At 37.7% G+C, this 13,863-nt stretch overlaps 1 protein-coding gene across 1 annotated transcript; it reads left to right on the top strand.

The window, feature by feature from the left end:
• Positions 1–10,371: 10,371 nt before the first annotated feature.
• Positions 10,372–13,518, top strand: LOC141462260 (uncharacterized; the record flags this gene model as incomplete). Its single annotated transcript, XM_074143965.1, has 2 exons — positions 10,372–12,756; positions 12,835–13,518. Coding segments are annotated over exons 1-2 (2,967 nt in total), but the record flags the coding sequence as incomplete, so codon positions are not given.
• Positions 13,519–13,863: the final 345 nt, after the last annotated feature.

Below are 13,863 nucleotides of genomic sequence, written 5' to 3'. Positions count from 1 at the left end.
AGGAAGGTGGCTCTGGTAGGGAGTTGTGTATGACCGGCCCAGATTGTTTCCGTTTGTATCAATTTTTTGTAAAATTGCCTCAAAATCAGCATAAACGACGAAGGGAACCCTCATTTGGTTTTGAATTTTTGTAAAAGATATTTTTGGAGGGGTCCCATCGTCGTTACAGGCTGGCAATACAATCCGGGTCGGTCTATTTACTCCACAATACTCCATATGTTCCCTCACCCGCTCAGCGATGCTTTCACCATCCAAGTTGAAATGGGTAAAGCACCGCTTACAAACGTGTACCCTATCTTTATGTTTTGTTATTTGACTGACGACTAATCTATCAAAATCTTTAATATAAGTGTAATGACTTCGGCCATTCTCTAAAGTCAGGAGAAGGAGATCGCGATGGTCTTCCTTCTCCTGCTTTACCACTTTTAGAGGGTACACGTTTCCTTTCTCTCCAAGGGTGAAAACATTTATCGTGATGTTGTTGTACTTTTCAAATTTTTTCACCTCATGGAGAGGAGTGGGGAAGGAAATGCAGTCAAAATTGTACCTGTGCTCTATATTAGCATACTTACTAACGCGTTGTGGATTCTTTGTGATGAAGCAAGAGAGTATCGCGTACTGAAAACACCGGTCATCTGTATTTTGGACATTGATGACGGCTTTTTTATTGGCAATGTGAGGAGGAAGAGGAATAAAGCTGGAGCCGCCGAGAGGGGTAAATTTATTAACTTATAAGAGGACTCCGTCGAACTCTTTTAGGCACCAGCCACTCCCCTTTAGTGTTGACTCCTCCATCTCTACTATAATCTTCTTGAAGCTCTCATTAAGAGAGTCGTCGTTGGAGGAGTCTTCATAAATGACTTTGTTCTTAGTCTTGAAGGCGCGATCACAAGTTTCACCTTTGATGTTTTCAAAGGTCGCCTCCAAGACCAAGTTATATTTCAGGGGAGAATCGCTGTCTGCCATTACTTCCTGAAGCAGACGACGCAATGTTTCTATCTGACCTGTTAGAAATTCCATTGCGTCGACTGCCCCGGAACTTGGAAGGAAAAAAGTTCGAAGAGTCCTCCCAAAGGCTGACTCCACTTCATACAAATGGCCTTGAGCTGCCTCAATACGGGCTCGTTTTGCCATGACTGGTGTTTCAGTACCGCAGCGTCGCAAATGAGCAAGCATCGTTTTTCGAGAAGAATACCTTTCTCTACAATTTGGACATTGGCGAGATTGCTCATTTGCGGCGCAAGCACGTTCATGACGTTCCTTATAGTCCCCCCGTAAAAATATTTTTGCACAATACTGACACTCCATTATTATTATTAAATTATTAAAACACAAAATAAATACAAATATATATATATATTTATAAAACACGAATGTAAAAATTAAGAATAAAAATGAATAAAGAATATAAACTAGACTAAGATTAAATTACTAAAGAAATATACACAAGAAGTAAAATTAACTATTTAAAATGAAATTAAAAATTGAAAACTTAGAAAAAATGAAATACTAAAAAAAGTGAAATAATACGAATATATATTTATATATTTGTAAAAAATTAATAAAAATAAGTACTTACAGTTTAAAGGAGGCAGGATGCTGGAAAAACTGTTGACGCTAAGAACACTAAACACTTTATGACCGCAGCAGAATTCGGAGCGACTTTTATAGCATCAGAAGAATCGATTATGATAATCGATTATTAGTAAAAACATCAAAAGCTATTGACTAACTATAAATGACGTCATACCCAAGGGTGGGAGATATCAGTTAGTTACTGACCAATACAAACAAGGCATGCTCAGACAAGCAAGTTGAGCAATATTAAGCCATATACAAATAATGAGATAAATAAAGAAAAGTTAATTAAAACTTATTTATATTTTATTAATAAGTTCAAAGTTCAACTTACTTTTAACTTCATAATAACAAAAAAAACGGTTAAAGCGAAAGAGGCAGCTGGCTACATGTCCAGACTTGTTGGAGCATGTTCAGGTAATCATACGTGTCATCCTATTGAGACTATAACGATATGTTCATACAGGTTTGTATAGTTGGTAAACGGAAATAATAAGATATATGCTAATTAGTTACGGTTGTAACAAGTTGTGTCATAATGTTTTAATTTTTTCTATATTTATTCAAAAATATAAATAAAACGGAAATAATATATGAGTCATCATATTGAGACTGCAACGATATGATCATACAGGTTTGTATGTAAACGGAAGATATGGTAATTAGTTAAGGTTGCAACAAGTTGCGTCATAATAAGTTCAAATTTTATTTAATTTTTCAAAAAAAAAATTAATAAATGCAGCGCATATGTATTTGGGTGCAATTGCCTTCTGTATTAAGATCTCACACAATTTACTGGAGTTTGCGCATGCGCAGATGATTAAGTTAGCAGTGTAAAACATATTCTTATTTAAATAGCAGTGGTTATATATATTACTTGAATTAAGAAATAAATCGATATTAATCAATACATATAGTCAATGTGATAATCGATAGGAATAATCGATATTGCAACTGCCTGCTGTATTAAGGTATCACACAATTGACTGTAGTTTACGCATGCGCAGTTGATTAAGTTAGCAGTGTAAATTATTTTCTTATTTAAAACAGCTGGTACAATTGACTGTAGTTTACGCATGCGCAGTTGATTAAGTTAGCAGTGTAAATTATTTTCTTATTTAAAACAGCTGGTACAATTGGCCAAGGTTTACGCATGCGCAGTTGATTAGGTTAGCAGTGTAAAACATATTGCTATTTAAACAGCAGTGGTTATATGCATGCGCAGATGATTATGTTAGCAGTGTAAATTATTTTTCTTAGTTAAAAAACAGCTGTTGGCATATATATATAAACTAACAGGTACGATAAAAGCTGTGGAAGGGAAAGTGGGGCTTGCTACAGAGACCTGTCCAGTGAGGTAATCATTTGGAAAAAAAGATGCAATTCTATTGACTAGTTAGAGTGTGACATAATTGTGGTGGGGGGTTAATGCTAATATCGCAGTCCAAATGCCAGTTCGGGTTTAGTTTTTAGTGAGTGTAGGTCGCGTCATCAGCAGCAGAAGCAGTCCAGGTGGAGGGGGTAAGTAAATAATTTTTCTATTACCTAAACTGAGGTTATCCATTTTTATTTAAGTTCAATATTTTTGTGATAGTGGGGGTAATTTAATTTTAAAAAAAAATTCTTGGTGAGGGGGGGTTAGATTTTTTAAAAAATAATTCCAAGTTAAAACATAAGAGAACATTCAAAACTAGAGTAAGCGAGACTACCACTGTGGCCGACTGGTGCAGATGACGTGTCTACCAGCACGAAGGTTGTAGGATCGAATCCCAGGTAAGTAAAAATAATTAAAATAAAAAAAATTCACCCTCCTGTCTATCAATTGGTGAGGGGGGGGGGGTGGAGGTATGTTTCATCGGCTGGTACGAGGTCCGCCATCTTGTGGTCAACAGCTGGTACGAGGTCCGCCATCTTGTGGTCATCAGCTAGTACGAGATCCGCCATCTTCTGTACTACAGCTGTTGGAAGAGACGCCATCTTGTAGGAGGAGCTTAGGAGGCCAACGAATACGACGACCTAGAGGTGGTGGGAGTGGTGGGGGTAAAGGTAGGTGTCATGTGATAAAAGTAGGGCTAGGGTGGGGGTAAAGGGATGTCGTCGAATTCGCTGATTGGTCGATTAAAAAGGGTGGGGTGGGGGAAGGAGCGTGGCCTAAAGCCCTCGTCGAGTTCGATGATTGGTCAATAAGGTGGGGTGGGGGTAGGGGGCGTGGCTTAAACCCTCGTCGAAATCGATGATTGGTCAATAAGGAGGGGTGGGGTAGGGTTATGGGAGGGGGGTGGGAGGGGAGGGGATGGCCGCCATTTTGTATTTTAGGTGTGCCAGAACCCCCAAATCCTCTCTACTGGATTTGAAAATACTGACTACAGACCAAGGAAGACAATTTGAGGGTGAATTGTTTCAACACCTCACCAGCTTTCTAGGTACAAAAAAAATAAGAACAACACCTTATCATCCGCAGTCAAACGGATGTGTAGAAAGGTGGCATCGGGCGCTGAAATCTGCTCTAGTGGCTCATTTAGATACCAGCAATTGTACAGAACTACTACCTACCGTATTATTGGGCTTACGTATCACAATTAGGGAAGATACAGATTTTAGCGTAGCAGAAGCCGTATATGGACAAACTCTACGTTTGCCAGGTGAATTTTTATCACCAAGTTCCAGTACTAATGATTTAATTGGGACAGTACTAAAATTAAAAGAGGTGATGTCCGACCTTCGCCCTGCATCATTTAGAAAAAGTCGCAGTCACATATTTGTCCATAAGACTCTCGACAAGTGCACTCACATGTTCTTGAGAGAGGACAAGGTTAGAAAACCACTGACACCTCATTACTCTGGACCATTCCCCGTGCTCAGCAGGACAGACAAGATTTGAACACTACAGCTGCCACAGCGACAGATCACTGTGTCGCTAGACCGCGTCAAGCCTGCCTTTTTGTTGGTGGATGAGCCGAATTCACCAGCACTACTTCCGACCCACGAACCATCTGTTAGTAGGTATGGGCGCCGGATAAAGCCGAATGTAAGATTTATGGACGTAGTTGTTGGGGGGAGTACTGTAACGGAGAGGCTCCTCCAATAACAACTGCATATCAATGGTAAAAACTATTACATGGGAAGTTTACAAGAAACATGTATAGAGAGAGTCCCGAGTAGAGAGGATTTGGGGGTTCTGGCACACCTAAAATACAAAATGGCGGCCATCCCCTCCCCTCCCACCACCCTCCCATAACCCTACCCCACCCCCTCCTTATTGACCAATCATCGATTTCGACGAGGGTTTAAGCCACGCCCCCTACCCCCACCACACCTTATTGACCAATCATCGAACTCGATGACACCACCTTTACCCCCACTCCTACGCCCACCCTTCTTAATCAACCAATCAGCGTACTCGACGACATCCCTTTACCCCCACCCTAGCCCTACTTTTATCACATGACACCTACCTTTACCGGTTCCACTCCCACCACCTCTAGGTCGTCGTATTCGTTGGCCTCCTAAGCTTCTCCTACAAGATGGCGTCTCTTCCAACAGCTGTAGTACAGAAGATGGCGGATCTCGTACCAGCTGATGACCACAAGATGGCGGACCTCGTACCAGCTGTTGACCACAAGATGGCGGACCTCGTACCAGCCGATGAAACATACCTCCACCCCCCCCTCGCTAATTGATAGACAGGAGGGTGAATTTTTTTTATTTTAATTATTTTTACTTACCTGGGATTCGATCCTACAACCTTCGTGCTGGTAGACACGTCATCTGCACCAGTCGGCCACAGTGGTAGTCTCGTTTACTCTAGTTTTGAATGTTCTCTTATGTTTTAACTTGGAATTATTTTTTAAAAAATCTAATCCCCCTCACCAAGAATTTTTTTTTTATTTAAATTACCCCCACTATCACAAAAATATTGAACTTAAATAAAAATGGATAACCTCACTTTAGGTAATAGAAAAATTATTTACTTACCCCCCTCCACCTGGACTGCTTCTGCTGCTGATGACGCGACCTACACTCACTGAAAACTAAACCCGAACTGGCATTTGGACTGCGATACTAGCATTAACCCCCCACCACAATTACGTCACACTCTAACTAGCCAATAGAATTGCATCTTTTTTTCCAAATGATTACCTCACTGGACAGGTCTCTGTAGCAAGCCCCCTTTCCCTTCCACAGCTTTTATCGTACCTGTTAGTTTATATATATATGCCAACAGCTGTTTTTTAACTAAGAAAAATAATTTACACTGCTAACATAATCATCTGCGCATGCATATAACCACTGCTGTTTAAATAGCAATATGTTTTACACTGCTAACCTAATCAACTGCGCATGCGTAAACCTTGGCCAATTGTACCAGCTGTTTTAAATAAGAAAATAATTTACACTGCTAACTTAATCAACTGCGCATGCGTAAACTACAGTCAATTGTGTGATACCTTAATACAGCAGGCAGTTGCAATATCGATTATTCCTATCGATTATCACATTGACTATATGTATTGATTAATATCGATTTATTTCTTAATTCAAGTAATATATATAACCACTGCTATTTAAATAAGAATATGTTTTACACTGCTAACTTAATCATCTGCGCATGCGCAAACTCCAGTAAATTGTGTGAGATCTTAATACAGAAGGCAATTGCACCCAAATACATATGCGCTGCATTTATTAATTTTTTTTTTGAAAAATTAAATAAAATTTGAACTTATTATGACGCAACTTGTTGCAACCTTAACTAATTACCATATCTTCCGTTTACATACAAACCTCTATGATCATATCGTTGTAGTCTCAATATGATGACTCATATATTATTTCCGTTTTATTTATATTTTTGAATAAATATAGAAAAAATTAAAACATTATGACACAACTTGTTACAACCGTAACTAATTAGCATATATCTTATTATTTCCGTTTACCAACTATACAAACCTGTATGAACATATCGTTATAGTCTCAATAGGATGACACGTATGATTACCTGAACATGCTCCAACAAGTCTGGACATGTAGCTAGCTGCCTCTTTCGCTTTAATCATTTTTTTTTTTTTTTTTTTTTTGTAATAGAATGATTGATATTATTTCCGGTTATATTTAATAATTTATTTACCTTAACCCTATAAAACTTTCCTGTAATTTTAAGTGTAAAAAGGAAAAATACGAATGAACAAACATTAATTAAAACATTTTATTTTTATTTAAAGGAAGTATACAAGTAAAATAATAACATTTATTTCACAGTATAAATTTTATTTAAATTCTATGTCATATCTTCCATTATTAAAGCCTTTGTACATTATTAACAGTTTTTTCTTTGATTGTTGGTAATCTTCCACCATTTCATCAGTTATCACTGCCGCAAATCTGCGTGGAAGGAAGATCCTCGTTGGGTAGTCCATTGTCGGGCCAATATAATGTAAATGGGCAACGATGGCATCTCCAAATTTAGTGTTGATTCTTTCGAATTGCTTCACTTCGTATGAGTATCCGGTTCTTAGATCTGATAATTTGCCAATGCCCGCAGACCTTGTATTCACATCATTCAAAAAGCTTGCCAACTTAGACATCTAAAAGAAGAATATTATATGAAAGTATCACATCATGATCAAAATATTGTTTCAATAAAAAAAGTATTATTACTTACCTTTGAAGTATGAAGTTAACCTCTCGAGCTGTGGGCAACGAATGACGAATTACCTTACAAGCTTCACTACTTTACCGTTACGGAGTCCCCCCCCCACTCTATGACGTCACTTATAGTTAGCCAATAGAATTGCGTGCTTGTCTTCCCCCTCTCTCTTTGTTGTGTCTCTCTCTCTCTAAGGTGAATCATACCTCCCACCTTTGATGCAGGACTCAACCTGTCCGTTAACTTCATATATGTTTCTTAGAAAAAAAAACAATATTTTTAAAACTGAACTTTGCCCTTATTAGCTTTTATTGTTTTATAAATAATAAAACTTTGAATGTTTGTAGACTTAAAAACTTACTTATTAAAAAATGTTAACACGCTTGCACAACATGTTTGAACAGGCAAGAGTAGTATAGTTTTGGGCATACGAGGACGTTTTTTTGCGTCGGGATCGACGACCTAGCAACGCGTCATCATGACGTCACACCCCTAACCCCTCATCCTAATTTTGTGGTCCAGATGGACGAGGGATTAGGGGTGTGACGTCATAATGACGTCACAATACGTCAAAATGACGCAAATTAAAAGAGGTATTTTCCTCGTACGTCACAAGGAACGCAAGTCCTACGTCACAAGGTATACCCCTCCCCCTTTATGAGTGCTAGTGAGAGAGTGAGAGAGAGAGACATATGTAATAAAAAAAAAAAATTCCATTCACGAGGAGCGCGCATGCGTCCTTATCCCAAAATTTTTTTTTTTTTTTAAACAAGGGATCATAATACACAAAACCGCGAGCTTTTTGTATACATTTATATTCACCTTGACCTTGAGTCTGCTAAATCAAGGACATATCCTGTGTGTGTACATCCACCAATCTCTCATTAAAGGTGAGCACATCCTATGTAGTGTTGTAAAATATGTAATTATGATTAAATAATAATAATAATGTGTTATCTGTAGTAAAGGTTTGATGAATAGAGAGATAATATGTAATAAGAAATGCATGCACGAGGGGCGCGCATCTATCCTTATCCCAAAGTTTTAAAACAAGGATCATACCACACAAACCGCGATCTTTTTGTGTACATTTATATATTAATACACCTTGACCTTGACCCTGCTAAATCAAAGACATATCCTGTGTACATCCACCTATCTCTCTCTCTCATTAAAGGCTAGCACATCCTATGTGAGGAAAAAACAACACAATTGTTATTGATATTGTAAAAAAAAAAAAAAAAAATATGTAGAACTAGATATCTTACACCTGTCAATCATACATAGAAAAAATAAAAAGAGTGCAGAAGAATTATTATGTTTAATGGATGATAAATATTAACAATGATATTAAAAGGTGCAATGTGTTATCCCCTGCGACATATTGAAGGTTAACTATATTACACTGCAACATATTGAGGGTTAACTCTTTTGCATTATGTTCTATTATATCTGCCCCAGGTTTGGTGGGGGGCATGATGTTGTTATACATTGATAAGGCGTATATAAAAGCATGCAAAATTGATAGTAAATAAAAGAAAATGGACGGAACTAGAATGATTTCTGTAAGTACCTTTGTAATTATTATTATGAACTTCAAACAAAAGAAGTACTTATATTAACAGACATATGTGTGCATAGTATATGTGCACCCGGTGTGGTGCACTTATATTCCTTCCTAGTAATTGGACCCCGCCGAGGAGGTGTGCGGGGTGTTTAGGTCCGTTAATACCATTCATGTGAGTGTTTCGAACTAAGGTAAAAGTTGAAATATGTGTTTGTTTATAGTGTTCCTAATTACGTTGTTTGTTATTTATCCACAGCGTGGACTCCCGCCACCACCAGCATCAAATTCATCATTATCACCACTAGCAACCGCTTATGGTGAGAGAGAATAATCTAGTAAAATATAATTTAAGTATGCTTGTCTCTATTATAATAATTGGGAAATTATTTTGTTTCCACAGGTGATACAATAAATATAAATATTCAAAATAGCATTGTTTTATTTATCGTACAAAATCCTGATCATATAATTTTATCAAAAGTAATATCTAATTAAGGAAAAAGGGGCACAAGATCACGTTATGTACTGACCTTGAGGTGATGAGCTGAGTGACACACAAACGACGCGTGTATGTTGGGTGATTCACACAAACTTTACACACTAATTGACAGCGGTATCAAGTGTATTGAATATTAAAAATTATTTTCACATAAGGAAAAAACAACACACTCGTTATTTATATTTATAATGTCAAAAAATATTTAGAAATAGATATCTTACAACTGTCAATTATACATAGAAAACTGACAGACTAATTGTGGGTGTTATCACGTGTATTGGACATTATTAGAAATAAATGATGATAACTATTACCATGGTCAGTTAGAAGGTGCAATGAGTCACCCTGCGACATACTGAAGGCTATCTCTATTGCAATAAGATCTATGACGCCGTAGGAAATGATATCTTTCTCGCGCGCTTTTTTTTTTTTTTAATTTTCCTTAAGTTTGTAATTGGTTGTGTTACCTTCATGCCTCCCATATCTCTCCCCCTCTCTCTCGAGCGCAGTATATAAAATCGGGGAATAATTGTGAGGGTTTATCCAGTAGCTCTTATGTATTACTACATGCAGTACATCATTTGATTTTTTCATCATTTAAGAACCAGGTAATTAAGTTTGACATTTTTTTTATTTTTGCTTTTTAACTTTTTTTTTAAAAAACATTTTTTCTAGAATGAGCGATGAACTGTTAAAAAAATTGCAACATCCTTCAACAAGCCACAACCGAACGTATAAAAAATTATCAGAATTAGAGGTGGATAGACCTTATTTGATCTCCTCTTTTGCTAGAGTGGAGAAAACCAAATTCGGTCCAGCGATCGTGGTCCAGATATGGGATATTGATGATACAACGTCTTGGATTTTTTTACCGAGGCGTTATACATCCTCTATCACAGATCATGATATACAACATTATATGGGTATTTAAAATGTTTTTTTATTTATTTTTACTTTTTTCTTACCTATGTAGTTGAAATAATTATTCGTTTAAGATGGTGATTTGTCCCTTATCTATAAGGGGATAAGCAAGACAAGCAAGTGTTACATGATAGCATTCGAAGCATCCAAACAACAACAACAACAACAACAACAACAGGAGGAGGAGGAGGAACCGGCGAAGAAGAAGCAGAAGAAGAAGAAGGCGACCAAAGATTAGTTTGATTTTGTAAGTTCATTATGCCTAATCCGGCCTGTGTTAAATGTGGGAAAAGTTTCTCCAGACCGTACGATTTAAAGAGACATGTTGCGACATGTTCGCCAAAGAAATGCCCCAAATGTGGTAGTATATTCCACACTTTGCTCACCTTAAAGACACATGTTTTGACATGTTCACCCAGGAAATGTCCAAACTGTGCTAGAATATTACCCAATTTGGTGTCATTATTAAATCATGTCTCTTCAGATTGTACTGCTTGTGACGATGATACAACAACAACACCCCCAGTTAGGACTAGAGGAGGGAATGTACAAAATCCAAAGAAATATCGTCTACTATCCGTTCCTTTACAGGATGGTGTGGTGATTACCGCTTTAAATAGATCTGCTCAGAATATATGCATTAAAAATACTAATAATATAAAAGACCCTGTGCTATTTTTACAAGATAAACACGGGGTACTATTAAAGTATTTACTTAAAGCCAGAGAAGATCTATTGACCTTTAAATCATCCATCTTCCTAGAATGTGTTTATAGTCGATATAGGACTTCTGATCTTGAACAATATACGGATGGAAATTTTAAAACCTCGATAGAGATTATCGACGCTAGCACCAACCTAATTCACTACCTTCAAAGACGTTTTGCAAAACTTTTGCGCGAGCTACAGGAATTTGAAACTAGTGGATCAGGTTGGAAACTACATTCCGTAGATTCCCTTGTCCTCCGATTGACTAAATATCGCCCTTTAGGTGGAAGAGCGTACATTCCTTTACCAAAGAAAATAGCCAATAAAGAAGCAATTGTCAATATATGCAATACTGACGATTACTGCTTTAAATACGCCATTCTATCTCGTCAACTGGAGAAACCCCACCGTATAACCATGTATAGAAAACTTAATCACTATTACAATTTCGACAATATTTCCTTTCCCACACCTTTAAAGGATATACTTAGGTTTGAGAAAGATAATAATGTATCGGTAAATGTTTATTCTCTAACCGAGAAGGAGAAGCAGGTTTTTCCTCTGATGGTTAGTTCGAATTTAGCGGCTGTAGAACACTTTGACCTTTTATTTCTTCGTGATTTAAATACCTCTCATTATTGTCTAATACAAAATCTCTCACGGCTTATATCTTCCCAACTTAGTGACCATCATGGTGGTGTTGTTATGTGTAAACGATGCTTCAAATCATTCACTCGTGATTATAGAACAGTTGATGGGAAAACAGCCGAGGAACGATTAGCAGCCCATCAACTTTTCTGTAATCAACACAAACCATGTCACATTCGCATGCCCACGGAAAATGCACAATTACAGTTTACAAACTATCACCATAAACAACACATACCCATAGTTATCTATGCAGACTTTGAGTGTCTACTTTTACCCGTACACAGCGTACCCGGATGTTCATCCACATCATGGTCCAGAAAAACACATAAACACCAGGTTTGCAGTGTGGGGGCTAAGGTGGTCACTACGCTAGCCAGCTATCAAAAGGACATTTTCCTATATACGGGCGATGATGCGGTCCAACAATTTATGGAATATTTACATTCCGTTGTTAAAGATGTGGAAGCCCTATATAAGGTGATCATTCCAATGAACGCACTATCCCACCAACAACAGGAGGATATTGCTAATGCCACACATTGTGGCATTTGTGAACAGGCGTTCAACGGGTTAGAGAAGAGAGTTCACCATCATGATCACCTTACGGGTGACTTCATCTGCGTGGCCCATAATAGCTGCAACCTCAAAGTACAATTGCCGAATTTCATTCCAGTCTACATGCATAACCTTAGCGGATATGATGCGCATCCGATTATATTGTCTTTAGGCGTTGATCCTGGAGATGTGTGGGTAATACCAAATTCCGAAGAGAAGTATATAAGTTTTTCGAAAAAGTTTTCCGATTGCCCATCCATATGGCTTCGCTTTTTGGATACATACCGGTTTCTACCGGATACTTTAGAACATCTTATAAATAACTTGGCGGAATACCCACAAATGGAGAAACAATTTCCCGACAATGACCAGAGACAGTTACTACTTAGAAAGGGCGTTTTTCCATACGCCTATATGACGGGTATGGAGAGAATGGATGAACGAGCCTTACCAGCTAAACGCTATTTCTTTAACGATTTAACCGATGAGCCCATATCCGATAGTGATTACCAGCACGCACAAAAGGTTTGGTCCTCATTTCACATGAACACACTTCAGGAGTACACAGAATTGTATCTGACAACGGACATAATTCTCTTAAGCGACATATTTGAACAATTTCGACAGGTTTGTGAGTCTATCTACTACATTGATCCTAGTTGGTATTTTACAACACCTGGCCTGGCATTTGATGCATGTTTCTAGTGTACAAAAGTTAAATTGGATCTTCTAACGGATTATGACAAACTGCTCATGATCGAATCGGGTATTAGAGGCGGCATCACTTCCAGTGTTACAAGACATGCTAAAGCCAATAATCCCTACATACCCGGCTATGATCCTACACAACCAACCAACTATATTCTCTACATAGATGTTAACAATCTCTACGGTTTCGCAATGATGGAACATCTCCCGATTGGTGGGTTTGACTGGGTCGAAGGAGAACAGACCATCGACATAACCACCATTCCAGATGATGGCGACATTGGGTTTATCCTAGAGGTTGATCTACACATACCTACACACTTACACGACTATTTCGCTCAGTTTCCACCACTACCACATCATCACAATAAAAAACTCTATACCACGCTGGACGACAAACACCATTATGTGATACACTATAGAAATTTAAAACAGGCTCTATCCATGGGGGTTGTACTTAAACAAGTGCATAGAATATTAAAATTTAATCAATCCCCCTGGCTTAAACCCTACATTGAACTCAACACCAGCCTTAGAAAGGCGGCTAGAAATGATTTTGAAAAGGATTTCTATAAGTTGATGAACAACTCTGTTTTTGGTAAATGTATTGAAAACAAGAGGAAGCGTTTATCTATTAAGATTGTCACGTCTGAACAAGCGTTGCTCAAGCTGTCAAAAAGAGTAAACTTTAAGGATCGAACAATTTTTAATGAAAACGTTATTGCTGTTCATCTGCATAAAGAGTCCATTTACTTTGATCGGCCCATTTACGTTGGATTTTCCATTTTAGAACTTTCCAAACATTACATGTATCATTTCCATTACCAGGTCATGTTAAAATACTATACTCCTAAAGCATTAACCCTCCTCTATTCCGACACAGACTCATATCTTTATAAAATTGAAACCGACGATGTCTATGAGGATCTAATAGTATTAAAAGCACACTTTGACACTTCCAACTACCCGCCTACACACAAATGTTTCTCAAATCACAATAAGAAGGTGTTGGGCAAATTTTCCGAT

This window comes from Rhodnius prolixus, unplaced genomic scaffold (assembly GCF_049639745.1).
Source record: "Rhodnius prolixus isolate KJV_2025 unplaced genomic scaffold, Rpr scaffold_24, whole genome shotgun sequence".
In the NCBI taxonomy this organism is placed as follows: domain Eukaryota; kingdom Metazoa; phylum Arthropoda; class Insecta; order Hemiptera; family Reduviidae; genus Rhodnius; species Rhodnius prolixus.
The sequence above is the reverse complement of the archived record's forward strand: the minus strand, read 5'-3'. Positions and strand labels throughout refer to the sequence as shown.